Here is a 19,340-nt window from a genome sequence, read left to right as displayed (position 1 = left end):
GAGCTGTTATTAAATTTTTTCTCAGTCGCTTTGGTACATTTCTTGAATCAAACTCACAATTTGCAAAACAGTAAGTGCATTTCTCAAAACAACTCGTGCAAATAGCAAAACACCATGGATAACCTGCAAAAGCCAGTCTCCTGCTCAAAATCCTTAGTTAATCGCTCAAAAGTAAATATCTGTGTCAATTGAACATGTCAGTGCCATCGAATGACAAGTCCTTGTGTCATAGTTTACGGATAAGACAGTCAAATCGCTTAGTCATGTAAACTATAATAACATTTTGGATGACAGTTACTGTATTAAATGCTTATGTATTCTAAATAATCATTTCAAAAGTACACATTTACACATTACTGTATGTGGGATATTGACTGAAAGAGACTGGATTGAATTCCCAGTTACACTTTTACTAGTGGTCTGGCCAAAAAAATAAACCTTTACAATGTCATTGTGATATAGAGAAGGAAAAAGAAATATGGGCACAAAGATGAAAATAAGTCCATTGTCAGAATGTGTAACTCTTGTGTTGATCTCTGTCTGTACAGTATACTGTTTCCAACTGAAGATTCATGAGATGAACCTTTGAGGTATTTAAGAGAAATGGTTTATCATTGGTTTATCATCTACATTCTCTTCATTAGTAAATATTCACTCGCACAATTCATGCCAAATTGACAAAGTTTAATAATAATGTATAAAAAAAATTTTAAAAAAAAAGTGTGCTTGGCTGTTTATGACAACTAGATTAACCATTTTGCATTTAATGACTTATACGATGAACTAAAGACTACATGTTTTAAGGGGTAAGACTATTGCACAGAAAACTATATAATACATTTTGAGCAACATGACATTAGCAACTGATAATGTAGGAAACAACAGAGAATTGTGCATAATCATTTGCATGGATGTACCAAAGCATTTGCAACTTGTTCAAAGAAATGAGAAACTGCTTTTTTGATGTGCACAAGTGACACAATGATGTGAGAATTGAACAGGTAGTTTTGAGAATTTCAATTCTGATCTGAGAAATGTACCAAAGTGACTGAGAAAAACTGTAAAAGAAGGCTATTTCAAATTTAGCCTTTACTGCCCCCTTTCGGACAAGTTATATAAAAACATAGAGAATAGTCAACGTGTTATGTATTATGCTAGTTATGTCGCTTTTGATGAAAAATTAAATACCAATTTTTGTTTAATAATAAAGTAAAATAATTTCATTTTAAAATCCGAATATTACCGTTGTAATAAGTAAGCTATCTAAGTCAATTTAACCATAAAACTGCTCTTTCTGCCCAGAGGAAGAAGAATCTAATCTATTTCACATTTATTATATTTCTGTTTTAAAATGTATAATGGGTAGGCTTAATAACATATCCATAAAGCTAGATAGCCTACCTTCAATTAAAACCCATCTGCAAAGTAATTTCTTGCATTATTTTGATTATTATATTATTTTATTAGAATACTAAATAAATAAATGCATTATACTATCACTATTAAAACAATATTTTCTTTTTATGGTTATATTTAATGAGTCACACTATGTGCAGTGTGAGTGCCTAACCAAAGCTCCAGGTGCTCTCATGAAAACCAGACAGCACCCCTCTGTCTCTTTCAGAGGTGGGAACTGAACCGACTCTGACGTCATCGCCTCAGTCTGCGCATGCGCACGGAGTATAAAAGGCGGGTTCGCATGTTCTTTCTTCCCAGTTCCTTCTTTCTTAGCCAGGGTAAGCAAAATTCACTTTGTGGTCGTTGTTTTTTCTTTTTCTATTTTAGTATATTATAAGTCTTCTTTTAAAGCATATTAGAAAGTCATTTACCAAACCACTCTGTGGAAATTTGGTAAGGTTGAAACTTTACTTTTAGGATTTTGGTGTGGTTGCTGCTGACCACGTGGCGCGTTTCACTGGCTTAGTTTTATATTGATTATGCACATAATGTTAATAAACCGGTTAAATAAGTTAATCCACGTTTCAACGTTGCATACAGGCCATTTAAGTGTCTTTGCAGTAGGTTTAGTTGCTTAACTACCTTTTATGTTACTTTGTTTTACGTTATTTGTTTGTTTTGCAGTATGTGGGCTGTTGGACCATGGAGTTGTGCTGTAGTGCTTACTCAGACTCTGGTGAGTTTAGATTTACACTAGACTTTGCTCTAAGACTTCTGGTAGCGATGATGACTTATCTTTTTTCCCCAGCAGACCGACACTGTTGACCCTTTCTAACAAATAAGCCAAATGCTCTGAGCAACCATGTAGCTGCCACAATCTGGTAATTGTGGTTTTTAAGGTCACTCACTGACCTACTACTACTACTATTCCAACAGATCATACTGGAGCCGAATGGATGACCTCAAATTCATCAGACTTTGTTTCATAAGTCATTCACACCTTTTAAAACAGGTAAAGTTGAACGTGTTTTTTGGCACATTCGTTTGATATTTACCAGGTGCATATGATGACTGATCTTTTTTCCCCAGCAGATCGATAGTGTTGACACTTGCTCTGAACTTTAAGCCAATTTATCTGAAGCACCATCAAAGTTGCCTGGTATAAAAGATATTGCATTTTATTTTTTCTTGACCATGAGCCCTCTCTTTATCTTTCCAAAGGAAGAATTCTGGAGGACCAGAGGGACATCACATGATGAGTGACCTTTGAATGGACACATGTGAAGGTATATTTCAGTGTATATTCTTTTGTTCACTGACTTGGGTTTCATCAATTTAAGGTGGTTTTTTTTTTCCTTTTCTTCCTAGGCATTTGAGAGACCTTCATTTTGAAGACTCTGCACTGTCCATGTGGAGAAGTTGAAGTACATAATGGCCCTTCAGTCCAGTGTTTACCAGTTATGGGGGGGGGGGCTACTGTTCTAACATGGGCGCGCTTTTTTTTTTTTTTTTTTAAAGCCCAATTTTCTCCCTACGAATTATTGCTTGTATTCTATGTAAAGTGCAAATGGTATTGCGGCTTGAACTTGCCTCTCTTTCTTCAATAAAACTATTAAACCATGAACTGACTTCTGCATTCATAAACTTGTTATCCCCATCTCTCATTCATCTGTGGCCTTGAGGTGAAATGTAAATTTAGCAGAACAATTATCTGAATGAAACCAGTAGTTGGTTAGCGGAAGTCTTCTGGTCATTCAACTTGAGCAAAACACAAATAAACATTAATGTAAGACTACTGTAGGCTAAGTGATTAAAACCCTAGAACTTAAAGAATTGGTGGCTCTAACCAATCACATGTGGTTGCTTTGTCACCTCTAGGTAAATTGTACATTCAACCAGAGTAGAACGTGTCTTGATGTACTTGAGAGGCACACCAGAATCATTCTACTGTCTATTTAAAGAATTTTTGACACCAAGCAGTAGAGTTTAAATGTTTATTCTTTCATTTTATAATTAATGGTCTCAAACCTTACTTTAAAGTTTTACATTAGTGGACCGTACACCTAAAATTGGAATAACTGACAGTATTTTAGTGGACAGCGGAAAGACCATTCACCCTCCACTTTGAACTATTTAAATGTAGTTCCCATGTGTGTTCCATGTAGACTCCATTTGATTCAAAGAAAGTAAAACCGAAATTAATCATGCACACTTTTGTACAAAATATACAGGTCTTGTAAGACATTGGATCTATGTAGAAGACATCTCACAATAAAAAAACCTGTTACAAGAAAATCCACCCAGTGCTACAATAATTCGATCTTTTGAGTCTGTAGTGATCGTCCGTGTAACAGCCATCGATTATGAACCAAATAACCTGAAAACACACACAAGAACACTTTAAAATATGCAACAACTCTTCACAAAAACAGTTTGTTTGCAATAGTGCATAAAGGTGAATATTAAAAGAGCATTAAAGTAGAATACACAATATTTATTTAAAAAGGCAATACTCACAAGATCATGCAAAACATGATGAAAATGTTCCAGAGAGCAATGAATATACGAAAGTACCGTAGACTCAGCAAAAACTCTCTAATGTTGTCACCTAAAGACAAACAATGCATAATAATAATAATAAATGCAGCATCTTTGATCTAATATTTGATATATTTCATAATCTATTCTCGGTCTATCCCATGGTAGAGTTAGGGTCTCTGTAATGACCTGTAGCGGTCTACTCACTGTCTCATTAAATATATGTCATACTGTCCCAATAATATTCAATTCACTATTATTTAATAATGCAGCGTTAATGAATTGTTGTTGTTACCAGTTCTGGACAGTCCAGATTCATCGCCAAACCCTTGAGACGGCGTTTCTCTCTTCTTTCTGCACACAGACAGTGAACGACACGGATAAGAAAAACAACAATCATCCAAATGGAAACCGACAGATAACCTTTGTGTTTTCACTCACAGTTTAAAGTTGAGCACAGCTCCGGCGTTCACGAGCAGAGTGCTGAAAACACACGGAAGTAAGGAAATGTGTGACGTGGAGAGGAAAACACACTACTCTTACACTCTGACAGCAGTACACTACACATATAAACATCACCAATTACTTCCTATTTAAGAATAACGTGAAATCTATGCTTCTTTAAAAATAAATGAATGTATAATTTACCCAAAAATGATAAGATCTCCAATCATTTTGGCTGATTATATGCACCTCGGTTAGTCCTCTTCTTCTTCTTCTATATTTGTTTGAGTTCAATATGAGTCGTATTAGTTCTTCATCGCCACCTGGCGCCAGATACACAACACGACAATCCTGTCTGCGAAAGAGGCATGGATAGATTGATGGATAGAGGGTAGTTACAAAGACTTCCAGTTACTTATTGCATAAAAATTTGTGTTGCATTTTAAACGTCTTCCATAGTAACATATAGCATACATATATCATGCTACAGTTCATATATCATGCTATAGTAGCCTATCATATTACTTTTATCATTTTTTTTTAAGTTGTACACTGATGTTCTACCTATGTTTAAATTTAAAATGTGCACACATCATACCTGTACATCATAATTGTCTATATTATATTTTGTTTCTGCTTTTTTGTACATTGTCTATTTGTCTATTTTTTTATATTATTCTTCTTCTTATCTGTGTCCTGTCTTGTTACTGTCATTCTGTTGCATTGTGGAGCTTCTGTCACTAAAACAAATTCCTTGTATGTGTAAACATACCTGGCAATAAAGCTCATTCTGATAAGATATTAAATCTGCAGTCGGTAACTTTTGACTCCTAGCCGTTAATAAACAAAACTGCTTGCGTCTTGCGGAAGAACATCGTAGCCGGAACTACTTCTCTCTGTTTATGTCTATGAAGAATCACAAAGGTACTGGGTCACTCTGCCGCGGTACCCCGAAGCAATCTAAAATAGTCCGAATATAAACACTTATTATAGGTGTCGCCTAGTGATAAAAACACGGATTGGAAAATGGATTCATGGTGTACTCGCTTATTATATACATTTTGTAATATTTGAACACAATGAAAGTTACGGACCGCAGCTCTGATTGGTTGTTTCTTACCGGGAGCGGTGTTTTTCTGCAAATGGCAATAGGACCACTGGGAGGAGCCAGAGGAGCTTGATTTTTTAAACAGATTATCTGTCTCATATTCTACTGTCAGGACATAATGACAGGTTTAACAAATATGTAAAAAAAAATTAACAAAAGTTACGTACTGCAGCTTTAAAGGCAAAAAGCCAATACATTAAAATGCTGAATAGCCTATTTGATTAAAATAATAAAATTATACTAATAATTATTATTATTAATTTAATGCACAGGATTTGTTTATTTTACTAATATTTCCTTTTTATGTTTGAGGGACAATAATGCAGTAGATTAAATATGACAATTCTCAGAATAGTTTTAGCATGTTAATGAAAATGACTACATCCAGATAGCACACATACAGGTCTGCAAGATGTCTGTTAAAGATCACTTCATCTGGAATGCATCTGCTGTGTATAAACATCTAGACATATTTCAGACGTCAGTTTGATGTACATTTCATATCATAAACATCTTAAAATATTTTCTAAATGTCTATTTTTAAAAATATATTTCCAAATGTCCCCTCCCCCTCTGCTATATGTAATTAAGGCGGCAACAGTGGAGTATATGAAGTGTCCAACACTCTTCACTTCATATTTTCAGTAAATTAAGTGCATTATCTGGGTAATTAAAGTGCACTTTTTCTTTTTAGAATTTTCAGTGTGAGCACACACACCATTTATACTAAATGACATAGAGTAGTGCATATGTATGGATTTGGGACGCACCTTACGTTTATACATTTGGTCTTGGCAGGGCTAGATCTGCTATGCACACTGCTGCTGAGCAAGTATTTGCAACTGCCAATGGATACACATACACACTTCTGTGAGCCTTTAAGATATGCAGCTGCTTTATGAATGGGCATATATAAATTAACAGATCTAGACAGGTGGAGCTGGGGGAGGTGGAAGGTTTAGGAGGAACTCTGATACATTGCTGAATCAGAATCAGCAAATGCCAATCAACTTGTGCTGTTTGGTAAATGTTGTGATTGTTAGCAGATTGCATGTAAAGGTCCTATCAGTCAGCATCATCTAGAGTTTTATGAGTCAGATACAAGAATTTGTTTAAAAACAATAATGGGTGGACCCACTGCTGTCAGGGTCACAGAAGCGGAGCGGAGATGTAGAGGAAGCGGTAGCTCTTCTCGCACACTACATCATGGGCCAACAGCGAGTCATACTCCGCCGATATAAACTACGCAAGCGTCTTCAGCGACCGGGTGAGTCCATGCAAGATTATGTGACTAATCTGCATAACATGGCGCGCTCATGCAATTATAGGACACTTCAAGATCAGATTGTTTGTGATCAGTTTATTAAAGGCATACTATGTGACAAGACTCGAGAAAAACTGTTGTTAGAACCTGACGAATTGACACTAAACCAAGCAGTTGTAATTGCACTGCAAGTGGAGGCTGCTCTGGAATGCTCAACAGTACTTGCTGACGCGCGCCTCCCTGTGGACGTTTCCACGGAACAGTTGCGATTTTCTTGCCATTCAGGCCACTGCCATTTACCCACAGAAAAGACTGCAGATAGCAATGAAGGTTTTCCAGTGCAGCTTGCACAGTTACAAAGAAACCAACGCAGTTTGAGCTTCTGTGGCAACTGTGGCTCCAGTTTGCACAATTCAAAAGCCCAAAATTGCCCTGCACGTGGACAGACATGCAGGAAGTGTCTAAAAAAATAACTTTGCCAAAGTTTGCCGGTCAGCTCCTGCTACACAAGCAGCATGGAAGAGACTCTCACCTGTCCCAAATGTCTACACTGAGAAAAGGCATGTATCAGCTGGCCAGGCAGCTTTTAGGATGTGTACTGTGCTGCTGGAGGAGGCAAGCCTTCCACTCCTGATGGATACGGGAGCAGCGGCATCGTTGCTTAATGCCAGTATGTATCAGAAGGTTTTCTCACATCTGCCATTACAACAGCCCTGCACTTCCCTCTGTGGTTATGACAGCTCTAAGATTGTGATGCTCGTCATTCTACGGGTCTCAGTACGTTATGGCTCTAAACATCTGTCATCATTTCCCTTCTACATTACTGGCTCTGATATCCACCATGTCACCTCCACTGGCAACAGAGATGGCCATCACTTGTTCGACGGACTGGGCTGCCTTACAACATTCACCCATAGGCCTTTGGTTGACCCTGTTGTGCCGCCGGTCATACAGCCCCTGCACAGACTTCCCATAGCCCTGCGGGAAGAAGTTACTCCAGAGCTTCAAATGATAATGGACATGGGAGTTATTGAGCCGGTCAATGCATCTCCCTGGATTTCTAACCTGGTCATTGCAAAAAAAATAAAAAATCAGGCGGAATGCGAGTATGTGTTGACCTGCGCTCTGTAAATAAGGCGGTTATGCCAGACAAGTACCCCTTACCCACAGCTGAGGAACTGACTGCTTACTTCTATGGTTCAACAGTCTTCTCAAAACTGGACCTGCGCCAAGGTTATCTGCACATGCCACTTCACCCTTCTAGCAGAGATCTCACAGCATTTGTCACACATGTTGGGGTATTTTGATATACTCGTATGCCGTTTGGCCTAAGCTCCGCCCCCAGCTGCTTTCAAAAGGTAATGACCACCATTTTGGCTGGAATTCCCGGAGTTGGAGTATTCCTGGATAATTTAGCAGTCCATGCGCCAGATGTCCAGACCCATAACGACCGTCTCAGCAGGTTGGCCAGTGCTCTCATGGCACATAACCTTACATTAAATGGAGAGAAATGCACTTTTGCAGCCTCAGCCATAGACTTTGTTGGGTACTGCCTCACCTCTTTAGTCAAATATTGAGGCGATACACAGAATCCCAGAGCCCACCTCTTCCTCACAGGTGGCCTCATTTCTGGGCATGAAGGCCTATCACCTTTGTTTCTTGTTTCTTTGTTTCAAACCACGGCACCCCTTCGCCAGTTACTAAAGAAAGAAGAGCCATGGAACTGGACTAGTGCATGCTCCAAGGCCATTAGACCACTAAAGTCCCAGCTTACCACACCTCCTTTCTTACCTCACTTGAATCCCGATAGTCAGCCTATCGTCACCTGCGATGTCTCCGCACAGGCACTGGGAGCAGTGCTGTCACAGATGCAGTATGGAGTGGAAAGACCTATAGCATTTGCCTCCAGAGCTATGACCCCCACGGAACAGCGCTACTCTGTAGGTGAACGCGAGGCCCTTGCTTGTGTCTGGGCAACTGAACGATGGCATCTCTTCCTCTAAGGTCGGCATTTCACGCTCCGCACGGACCATCAGGCTCTGACCACACTCTTGTTGGCCTCTGGCTCAGGTCATAAATCCCTGCGTCTGCACAGATGGGGTGAGCGTCTAAGGCAGTATGACTATCAACTCAAGTTCACGCCAGGGAGGGACAACGTTGTTGCTGATCTACTATCTCGATCAATTGAGGCACCCACACCAGCAGCCTCGCCAGGAAATTATGACATGGAGTCAGACCCGCTACACACCCCTCTGCAAGAATCGGTCTCCTTGGAGCAGCTGCAGAAGGAGTCCAAGTGTGACCTTCAACTTGACATCTGTGGGGAAATTCATGGCCATGGCGTTCCCCACCATCAGCACTTTCTGGTGGTCGTGTATGATCTCCATTCTAAATGGCCTGAGGTAATACCAGCCGGGACAGTTACAACACAGACCATCACTCAGATACTGGAGAGTCTGTTCACTCGCTGGGGCATGCCCCGTGCTATCACTAATGACAATGGGCCGCAGTTTACCTCTGCAGACTTCTCCAATTTCCTGTGCCGTAAAGGAATTAAGCATTTCCGTGCCGCACTCTACCATCCCCAGGCAAATGGTGGGGTTGAAAGATTCAATCAAAGCCTTAAGAATGGCATTCGTGCACACCAGGCCCAGGGGTATACATTCCAAACAGCACTCAACTTAACGCTTATGCATTACAGAGCTAGCCAGCACACCACCACTCAGGCCTCTCCTGCTCTGCTTATGCTTGGCCGAGAGATGGACTTGCTATTGGACAGACTGAGACCACAGGAATTGTCAGCTACAGCCTCAGACGGCACCTGGGCAGCAGCCAAAGCTGCTGTAACTTCAAACCAGAGGTGAATGAAGGCAAACTTTGACAGAAGACACAAGGCCAAATCTAGTAAGATAACAGTTCTAGACTGGGTTCGGGTCCAGATACCACACGGTAGCAATAAAATGGCATCGTTTTGGTCTGAACCCTTCCAGGTGGATTGTCAGTTAGGGCTTGCCACATTCTTGTTGAGCGATGGTTCTCGCTGGCATGCTAGCAGACTGCAGAAAGTGCCAAACCCTTTCAACTCACACATGTGCTAACAGACAAGGGAGCCTAGTGGAGGGCCAAGACACAGCTCGGTTTTTGCACCACCATCACCGCTGCCAGTAGAACCATTAGCAGGCCGAGTGCATCAAGGTTCCCCTGTCAGGGTGGTCCCGCATCAATCTCCACCAGCTGTGGGGCCTCAACCTCTTTATCCACTGCCTGATGGGAATCAGGAGGGCCAAGAAGTGCCACAGTCAACAGTAACTGAGAGTTGGCAGATTCGAGCAAGAGCTCGTCCCGCATACCTAAAGGACTTTATCACAGACTTTAATGCTTAGGTGTTTGGTCATTTCCTATAGTTATAGCTTGAGAGAGCACAGTTTTGTTCTTTAAAGGGGGGGGGGGGGTTGTGTTCTACCATTAGGTTTTCGGGGTTACGAGGGGGTTAAGTTTTGCCTGCTGTTTTTGCGCATGTGTGTAAGTGAGACAGAACTAGTAAAGTGATTATCCGTTCAGCCGTGTGTGCTCCGTGTTTAATAGCTAACTGAAATACTCCAACATAACAATTACCTTAAGTAACGCATGCGCAAAAACTAATGGAATGCATAGTCGATATAAAAAATTGGATGACGAGTAATTTCTTACTGCTAAATTCTGAAAAAAACAGAGGTTTTAATTATAGGACCTAAAAACTCTGCTTGTAATAACCTAGAACACTAAGACTTGATGGTTGCTCTGTCAATTCTTCGTCATCAGTTAGGAACCTAGGTGTGCTACTTGATCGCAATCTTTCCTTAGAAAGCCACATTTCTAGCATTTGTAAAACTGCATTTTTCCATCTCAAAAATATATCTAAATTACGGCCTATGCTCTCCATATCAAATGCAGAAATGTTAATCCATGCATTTATGACCTCAAGGTTAGATTATTGTAATGCTTTATTGGGTGGTTGTTCTGCACACTTAGTAAACAAACTACAGCTAAAATGCAGCAGCAAGAGTTCTTACTAGAACCAGGAAGTACACTGCACTGGCTCCCTATCAAACATCATATAGGTTTTGAAATATTGCTTATTACTTATAAAGCCCCGAATGGTTTAGCACCTCAGTATTTGAATGAGCTCCTTTTACATTATAATCCTCTACGTCCGCTACGTTCTCAAAACTCAGGCAATTTGATAATACCTAGAATATCAAAATCAACTGCGGGCGGCAGATCCTTTTCCTATTTGGCGCCTAAACTCTGGAATAACCTACCTAACATTGTTCGAGAGGCAGACACACTCTTGCAGTTTAAATCTAGATTAAAGACCCATCTCTTTAACCTGGCATACACATAACACACTAATATGCTTTTAATATCCAAATCCTTGAAAGGATTTTTAGGCTGCATTAATTAGGTAAACTGGAACCGAAAACACTTCCCATAACACCCTATGTACTTTACATCATTAGAAGAATGCCATCTACGCTAATATTCTGTTTCTCTCTTATTCCGAGGTCACCGTAGTCACCAGATCCAGTATGCATCCAGACCAGATTGTGGATCAGCATCTAGAAAGGACCTCTACTGCCCTGAAAGACAGCGGAGACCAGGATAACTAGAGCCCCAGATACAGATCCCCTGTAAAGACCTTGTCTCAGAGGACCACCAGGACAAGACCACAGGAAACAGATGATTCTTCTGCACAATCTGACTTTGCTGCAGCCTGGAATTGAACTACTGGTTTCGTCTGGTCAGAGGAGAACTACCCCCCCCCCCCCCTCCTCAATTCTGTCACCGATGGAGTTTCGGTTGCTTGCCGCTGTCGCCTCTGGCTTGCTTAGTTGGGGTCACTTCATCTACAGTGATATCGTTGACTTGATTGCAAATAAATGCACAGACACTATTTAAACTGAACAGAGATGACATCACTGAATTCAATGATGAACTGCCTTTAACTATCATTTTGCATTATTGACACACTGTTTTCCTAATGAATGTTGTTCAGTTTCTTTAAAGGTGACGACTTGACTTAAGGAATTTGACCACAGAACAAAAAAACAAACATTGTATTGCCATGGTATACTGAACATATCAACATTGGTAAATATTCACTGTTGCATAACCAGAATTCCACAGTAATGATTTATGCAACTTGTTTTTCACTTAATAGAATATCAGTTAACATTATTTAAAGAGCAGCCTACAGTATCGGAACAATCCATATTCAAACATAGCAGCAGCCTATGATTATGTGGTTTTGTTAGTGACATCTTTATGTGGTTAAATGTTTAATTAATTAATATTTTACAAATGCAAGACTGCTAGCTAAACTGGTTTAAAATTAGGTTTTAAACAGGGAATATAATGAGGTCACGACTAGATGACAGATTTAATGCAATGATAATGAAACAATTACATCTGGTTTTGACGATCGGACAAGTTTGATTGATGATCGGCTAATGAGCGCGTGTGACAGTATTGCGTTGATTTCACCTCTGTAGTGCGCCCGAGCTCGTGCTGTGTATTAATAGGCATGTGCATGTGAGCGGAGTCTTTCACTCGTGCACACTGCGAGTCTCTTGAAGATCTGTTCATGCGGTAGGGTCAGAACATCATGGAGGTGCTGGATGTCCTAAATCTGGGCGAAATAGCCCAGTATTTCTCGAAAATGGCGATGTTTCCTGTTTTTGATTTAGCTTATTATATCGTGTCAATAATCTACCTCAAATATGAACCAGGTAAGTGGAATTCTTCTCTAGGGATAACAACAGAATATTGCGCTTGAGCGTTATATGGGTCATATTTAAATAACGTTTTTTATTTATTTATAATTCTTTGCGTTTGCACGTGGATCAGTGTGGCATATGACTGAATAAACAGCGTTAAATATGAAACAATTCATTCTCAAGCCAGAAGATGATTATTATTATTTTCAACAAGTGTTATATAATTTGTCCCAGAGTTTATGTCATATGGCATTGTGTTTGCAGTATGCAGAACAGTCCTACGTGCGTATTTTAATATTTTATCAATGTCTCCGCGTCTCATTCAGCATTTCTTTATTTTGGGGTGGTAATAGTTGTCCCACTCTTGAAGAGCCTCCTCGAAACACGATAGAGTCCGTGCACATTCCACTGCGAGTCTCACTGCAATAAATAGAAGCGCCCTAAATAGTCAGCAGCAGTGGAAAGGACCAAACGAAGCACAGTAAATTTGTTAAGCAGATTTAGGACGAATCATATCTGAATTATATCCAAGTCTTATTTCACAATAGTTTATTATATATATATATATATATATATATATATATATATATATATATATATATATATATATATATATATATATATATAATTTGCATTGTTGCAATATTTTAATGACTATTAAGCACATTTTATTTCCGAAATATTAAATATTGCCATAAATCTTGACGTTTTACTTGGGACTTTTTAATTCCTATTATTCTCAATCATGATACTACCATTGTTTATGTAAGCCAGTTTTACAATTTTAATGTTTTATATTTTGGTAGGCCTAAATAATCTTTCAGTATTTTAATGAAACTTAAATTTTATAAAAAAATCAGTTTTTTTCTTTTTCTTTTTTTTTTTTTTTGGTTTTACACTTATGAGAATCAATTATTTGCATTACAGTTAGGACAATGAGATATTTTGGCATTATGGCATTGAGAAAGATTTTTTTGCAATAATGTGAAGGAGAATTTATTTATTTATTTATTTATTTATTTATTTATTTATTTATTTATCTGGCAATGTAATTTGATTGAGGGGAATTGTGCTTAACTGTTAAGGGAATATTATAACAATACAAACAAACAAAACAACAAACAAATAAATATATAAGCCACATGTAATTTTTATTTTTTTTGGAGTGAAGTATCAATTAGACCATTAGTGTTCATCCAGTATTAATGTTTTAGGATTTATTTTTATATGTTTTCATTTGATGAGATGCCCGATGAGAACAGAGTAAGAGATAAATCTGTCAATTAACATTGCGTCAGTATTTCAAATATACCAGGGCTCAGCTATAAAATAACTATACCATTACACCATCACACAGTTCACAAACTTGTGATAAAGCATATAGATGGTGAAGAATGTTATGTAAATATCCAGCTCTTTGTGCAACATTAGCCAGTTGCTAGCTGAAGCTGATCCTGACAGCTGTTTGTGCGAGCTGGAGGTCGTGGGGTGAAACAGGCCCGCAGTTTGAGACCAATGAGAAGCTTTAGGCTTCTGTTTATATTTAGGCCACATCTGAGAGGATCCTTTTTCATTCAAAATGCCTGTTGGGTGCGTAACGACCAAAACTACACCTGTTCTGTAAAATGTGTTCATCCCTGGAGATTTCAGAGGACCTTTAGATATACCACATCTCTTAGTGGTGTCAACCTAACACTGCTTTAGAGAAATAGCAATCGTATTTAAAAAGTAAAAGTAATGCTCCTGTAAAAATCTGTTAATTGGTTCATTCTCTTACTATGTATGTATATGTATGTTTTGACAGACTTTGTGCAATAGCTGGAACAAACTGGAGGGAAAAATGTGTTTTCAAACATAATTAGATGATTTCATTTAGATTTAAATGATACTCATGGGACATTTTGGACTTCACTGTTTTTTTATAAATGTACACATGAAGAGTTTTCAGACTTTATCTGAAATTTCCTTCTAAAACTTAATATTTTCTATATTTCTAATATTATCAGGCTCGGTGATTTTAATTTAATGGGAATGTGTCGGTTCTTTTTCTATGCTATTATAGTGGAATAACTGAACATATAAATGACAAAAATGCTAAAATGATATGAAATGATTTCAGATGTCACTTAGAGGCGTCACTTTTGCGTCTGAACTCTTTAAATGTCAAGTGCTGAAAAGTGATCTGTAATGTCTGTGTTGATCAGGTGCTGTGGAAGTGTCCCGTAAAAGCCCAGTGGCCTCATGGCTTTGTGCAATGCTCTACTGCTTTGGGAGCTACATACTAGCAGACATCATGCTCGGTGTGTCTCCCATCGACTACTTCCATAACAACAGTCACATCCTCCTGGCCTCCGCTGTGTGGTGAGGATCTGTCAATGCGTCAGTGCTTGTACACTTCATATATAACACTTCGAAGATCACTTCAAAATAGACTTTTAAGATACATCTGCATATAAAATCTGAAAATCATCATTAACCAGTTATATCATGATCATTTTACCTGATTATTTGCACCATTGATCAGTTCATAACATGATAATTTTAATAAATAAATAAATTATTATTATTATTTTTTGTTTTTAAATAACCATGTCTGTTATTGATAAACCAATGAATGAAATACATATTCTGATAAGAACTCTTGATCTTAAAAAGCTAATAGTTAAACTAATATTACTGAGAGTTAAAGTATTATTATAAAACGCACCGTTTTAACTCTACATTCTGAAGCCATTATAAATAAAAATGTGGTAAGTTGCTAGGCTGCTATAAACAGCTAAACTCATTGTGTTACGTCCCTAAATAACAAATTTGTCCTTGGAAAAAGTTGTAAAATTTCTGAAAGCAGTTGTAAAGACTAATAGCTGCGTGAGTGTATCATAATCAGTGCTGTCAAATGATTAATCGTGATTAATCGCATCCAAAATAAAAGTTTTTGTTTACATAATATATGTGTACTGTGTATATATATATTATGTATATATAAATACACACACATGAATGTATACTTAAGAAATGTTATGTTTAAGAAAAATATATTTTGTGTGTATATATGTATATTAATATATATAATATACATTATATGTGACCCTGGTCCACAAAACCAGTCTGAAGTCGCTGGGGTATATTTTTAGCAATAGCCAAAATGGGTCAAAACGATACATTTTTATTTTATGCCAAAATCATTAGGATATAAAGTAAAGGTCATGTTCCATAAAGATATTTTGTAAATGTATTACTGTAAATACATCAAAACGTAATTTTTGGTTAGTAATATGCATTGCTAAGAATTCATTTGGACAACTTTAAATGTGATTTTCTCAGTATTTAGATTTTCTTTTGCCTCAGATCCCAGATATTCAAATAGTTGTATTTCAGCCAATTATTGCCTGATCATAATAAATATTATTTATTCGGCTTTCAAAGGATGTATAAATCTCAACTTTGAAAAAATAACACTTAATACTGGTTTTGTGGTCCAGGGTCACATATTTAAAGAAAAAAAAACCTCTCTCTCTCTATCTTTATCGATAGATAGATAGATAGATAGATAGATAGATAGATAGATAGATAGATAGATAGATAGATAGATAGATACATGCAAATATTTTTTAAATATCGGCATTTATGTTTGTGTATTTATATATACATAATAAATATTAACAGTACACATATATTTTGTAAACAAAAACTTTTATTGAACTAATCTAAATATATGGAAACATCACCCCGTCCAGTCGTATTTACTACTTAGTTTAAGAGTACCTTTCTCAAATCCTCTTCTACCAATATCATATGTGAAGCTGTAAAGAACAGGGTTCTTGCGTGAGTATCTGTTATTGTTTTTTTTAATCAGAAAGTGTCTTTTTTTCAGGTACCTGATTTTCTACTGCCCTCTTAACCTGTTCTACAAATGTGTGGCGTTTCTGCCTGTGAAACTTGTGCTGGTGGCAATGAAAGAAGTGGTCCGCACACGCAAGATTGCTGCAGGAGTTCATCACGCTTACCATGTCTATCACCATGGCTGGCTGATCATGGTCATTACCGGTTATGTTAAGGGTAAGTATCTTATATCTCCAGAAGGATTTGTTTTTAGAGGACATGTAACACTTTCATAAGACCCTTTAAAAACCAGAGTGATTGTCTCTGTTGATACTCACAGGGTCAGGGGTCGCTCTCATGTCCAATTTTGAGCAGCTGTTGCGAGGAGTCTGGAAGCCAGAGACCAATGAAGTTCTCAACATGTCATTGTGAGTGGACATTTTTGGAGATTCATCTCTTTCGCAATTACATTTTGTAGAGACCATGGGCCAGTTTTATTATGTCATTATTTTAAGACCAGCAAGTGGTTAGCCAAGAAGAAATTGATCTTACTTTTCTGATTCAAACTGGGCCAATCTAGCATTTTTTTATGACTGACTTAGAAAAAGAATGTCTGTTTAAATTCCAAAAAGAACAAAAAACTCCATTAAATAGCATTAAAGGCAGAACAAATGACTCATGTGTTGCATTCAAAGAATTCCAACGCCATTGTAATTATGAGAAAGAGCTGTTCATGTATTAGATAATAAATGTTTGGAGTGTGATTGTTGTATTTTTCAGCCCTACCAAGGCCAGTCTGTATGGAGCCATTCTGTTCACCCTTCAGGAGGCTCACGTGCTCCCTGTGTCTAAAAGCACACTCATCTGCCTCTTCACACTCTTCATGGCCACAACCAAGGTGATAATAAGCTTTTTTAACATTATGCAATAAGTTGAAATTGAAGGAAAATATCAGTAAATATCAAAAGACACAAGTGTAATTCATTTACTATTACTTTTTGCCATTCTGAAATTGTTAAGTGACTAAATGCCCAAAAACTGTCAAGGCAAATACTAGTCTTGTTCAGCAAATTTTCAATTTAGCAAAAACTTCTGAAAACCTCTGAACTCTGTCTTATTGAATTTTATATGTAATATTGTGCAATGTGAGAATATATGAGCTAAAACATTTTTTTTTTTGATGCATTAGTATTTACATGCATATATTTAGGTTTTTAGATGTCATATTATATATATATATATATATATATATATATATATATATATATATATATATATATAGTTCGTGGAAATCATAGTCTTCCAGGATTGTTTTTGTCATATGCAGTTTTTACTATTTCATTTCATCCGTTTATTGTTTGCCTGTGAAACAATGAGCTTTGTATAGTGTTGCCATCTTGTGGACAAACTAGTGCAGAAATAACTCAAGTTGCATGTGTGAACTGTGCCTCACACTTCACACTTGTGCGTACTGTGCTGCTGATGAAATCTGCATCACTCAGACCATTATCATACACTAATGTACGTGTGCAAACCAAAGTATACTTTGGGCATTAGTAACCAAAAAGCAATGCCCTGGCATTGGTAAAAGGTAATAGCTGAGAAATGTCTAACTTCATAACTCAAGAACATGCACTTTTCCTTGTACAGGTGTTCATGACGGCCCGTCACTCTCACGGGTCACCCTTCGCCCTCCTCGAGTCCTGGCTGTGCCACCTGCTCTTCGGTTCGCCTCTTGGTGTTGAAGATGCCCATGATCACCATCACTCTGCAGCAGCCGCTGCCTCTGCGCCCCTCTCGCCCGCCAAAACCAAAGAGGAACTGAGTGAAGTTACCCGCAAGAGGAAGTCCAAAAAAGCCGAGTAGAGTTTCATCACAAGATCATCAACCCAGCCTGTGATATGAGCGGCTCGGCTCTGCTTGAAGAAGCAGGGAATCTGAAGTTAAACCAGTGCAAGGTTCTCTTTCAGTGGTGCTTTTAATGACAGACCACAAAGATTCCCTCCGCTTTACCAACATCTGTGTCTTTATATCTCGTAATGTTTTCCATCGTTCAAGCCCTATTTTCCCCATGCATCTGATGATGTGATGAGAGCCTGCATCTATCCGTCTGAGTTCATACTTCACTGAAGCGTCCATCCAAATTACTCGATGAGACCCGTCGTCCACCGCTGGTTGACTCCACTTCCACAGAACACTCCTGCTTCTTACAACCAGTGGCATGAAAAAAAAAAAAAACATATTTTCAAAAAATAAATTAAATATTTTTCAAATTCTTCCAAATGTTTCTGCAATTCATGGTTATTATGGTTTATTTGAATGATGTTATGGATCTCTGCAGAGAAAATGTGTTTTTCATTTGAAAAAAAAAAATAGATTAAATAGATTTTTTTTTCCTCAAACTGGTTTTAAATTAAAGGTTAATATATAGTCAGCCATAAAGGTAGCCATCAATTCCCTAAGAGAGTATTTTTTCTCACTGTTTCAACGCCATTTGTGAATAAATTAATACATTAAAAATAAATGATTAAATACAAAACAATGTGACCAGTGTCAGTTTTAAATAAGTGCTATCAATCGATTAAAAAAATAACTTATTAATTTTCTATAATTGTGAATAATTATATTAATATAATATATTTATATAATATATTAATTTATAAAATAAGCATATTAATATAACTTTATTGTCATAATTTCACACTGATTCTCCGAATTATTAATGTAGAAATGACATAAAGATTGAACATTTTAAATCTTTTTGAACTGTTAAATGACATATTTTTATTAAGTAGCCTATTATTATTAAGGGCAGTATTATTATACGAATGCTGCTACTGATGTCTCTATTAAATGCATTTTCCCTAAATTTGAGCCATTAATTATAGCCATTCAACATTACAGTATAACATTTAATAGGCTTTTGAAAATATAACTTTTAATTTAAATAAACTTAATATTCGCATGAACTGCATATTGTATACGCACAAGCTATAAATTGAATATAAAA

General features: G+C 37.4%; 2 protein-coding genes, 1 long non-coding RNA gene and 2 other non-coding genes across 6 annotated transcripts; 4 read left to right on the top strand and 1 right to left on the bottom strand.

The window, feature by feature from the left end:
- Nucleotides 1-1,652: 1,652 nt before the first annotated feature.
- On the top strand, nt 1,653-2,866 carry LOC113055683 (uncharacterized). Of its 2 annotated transcripts, none has more exons than XR_003277558.1 (5): nt 1,653-1,736; nt 2,083-2,134; nt 2,210-2,410; nt 2,620-2,684; nt 2,767-2,866. It is a non-coding gene; the product is annotated as an uncharacterized LOC113055683 (long non-coding RNA). The 2 variants fall into 2 exon arrangements; XR_003277557.1 differs by having other exon boundaries at nt 1,658-1,736; nt 2,335-2,410.
- Nucleotides 2,172-2,263, top strand: LOC113055735 (small nucleolar SNORD12/SNORD106). Its single transcript, XR_003277574.1, has one exon. It is a non-coding gene; the product is annotated as a small nucleolar SNORD12/SNORD106 (small nucleolar RNA).
- Nucleotides 2,456-2,543, top strand: LOC113055736 (small nucleolar SNORD12/SNORD106). The gene has a single exon (XR_003277575.1). It is a non-coding gene; the product is annotated as a small nucleolar SNORD12/SNORD106 (small nucleolar RNA).
- Nucleotides 2,867-3,378: 512 nt separating the features above from the next.
- Nucleotides 3,379-4,714, bottom strand: LOC113055682 (small integral membrane protein 7-like). The gene is made up of 5 exons (XM_026222079.1): nt 4,585-4,714; nt 4,378-4,419; nt 4,232-4,290; nt 3,916-4,006; nt 3,379-3,775 (listed from the first exon to the last, which is right to left on the bottom strand). Exons 1-5 carry the CDS (start codon nt 4,608-4,610, stop codon nt 3,760-3,762), a joined length of 234 nt encoding a protein of 77 aa, XP_026077864.1. The 5' UTR covers nt 4,611-4,714; the 3' UTR covers nt 3,379-3,759.
- A 7,608-nt stretch (nt 4,715-12,322) lies between these two features.
- LOC113054996 (trimeric intracellular cation channel type A) lies at nt 12,323-18,872 on the top strand. Its single transcript, XM_026220897.1, has 6 exons — nt 12,323-12,520; nt 14,713-14,869; nt 16,383-16,567; nt 16,671-16,758; nt 17,111-17,228; nt 17,981-18,872. The coding sequence occupies exons 1-6, from the start codon at nt 12,397-12,399 to the stop codon at nt 18,194-18,196; spliced, it is 888 nt and encodes a 295-aa protein (XP_026076682.1). The 5' UTR covers nt 12,323-12,396; the 3' UTR covers nt 18,197-18,872.
- The last annotated feature ends 468 nt before the right edge of the window (nt 18,873-19,340 follow it).

Source organism: Carassius auratus, chromosome 36 (genome assembly GCF_003368295.1).
Source record: "Carassius auratus strain Wakin chromosome 36, ASM336829v1, whole genome shotgun sequence".
Lineage (NCBI taxonomy): Eukaryota > Metazoa > Chordata > Actinopteri > Cypriniformes > Cyprinidae > Carassius > Carassius auratus.
The sequence above is the reverse complement of the archived record's forward strand: the minus strand, read 5'-3'. Positions and strand labels throughout refer to the sequence as shown.

Bases quoted from the DNA above. Each gene is read 5' to 3' on its own strand.
- LOC113055682 (XM_026222079.1), bottom strand. From the start codon at position 4,610: ATGATTGGAGATCTTATCATTTTTGG. The intron at 4,420-4,584 runs GTAAATTATACA...GTGTGTTTTCAG, and splicing joins GGAGATCTTATCATTTTTGG to CACTCTGCTCGTGAACGCCG. The intron at 4,291-4,377 runs GTGAGTGAAAAC...GTCTGTGTGCAG, and splicing joins GCTGTGCTCAACTTTAAACT to AAAGAAGAGAGAAACGCCGT.
- LOC113054996 (XM_026220897.1), top strand. From the start codon at position 12,397: ATGGAGGTGCTGGATGTCCTAAATCTGGGCGAAATAGCCCAGTATTTC. The intron at 16,568-16,670 runs GTAAGTATCTTA...TGATACTCACAG, and splicing joins CATTACCGGTTATGTTAAGG to GGTCAGGGGTCGCTCTCATG. The intron at 17,229-17,980 runs GTGATAATAAGC...TTCCTTGTACAG, and splicing joins TCTTCATGGCCACAACCAAG to GTGTTCATGACGGCCCGTCA.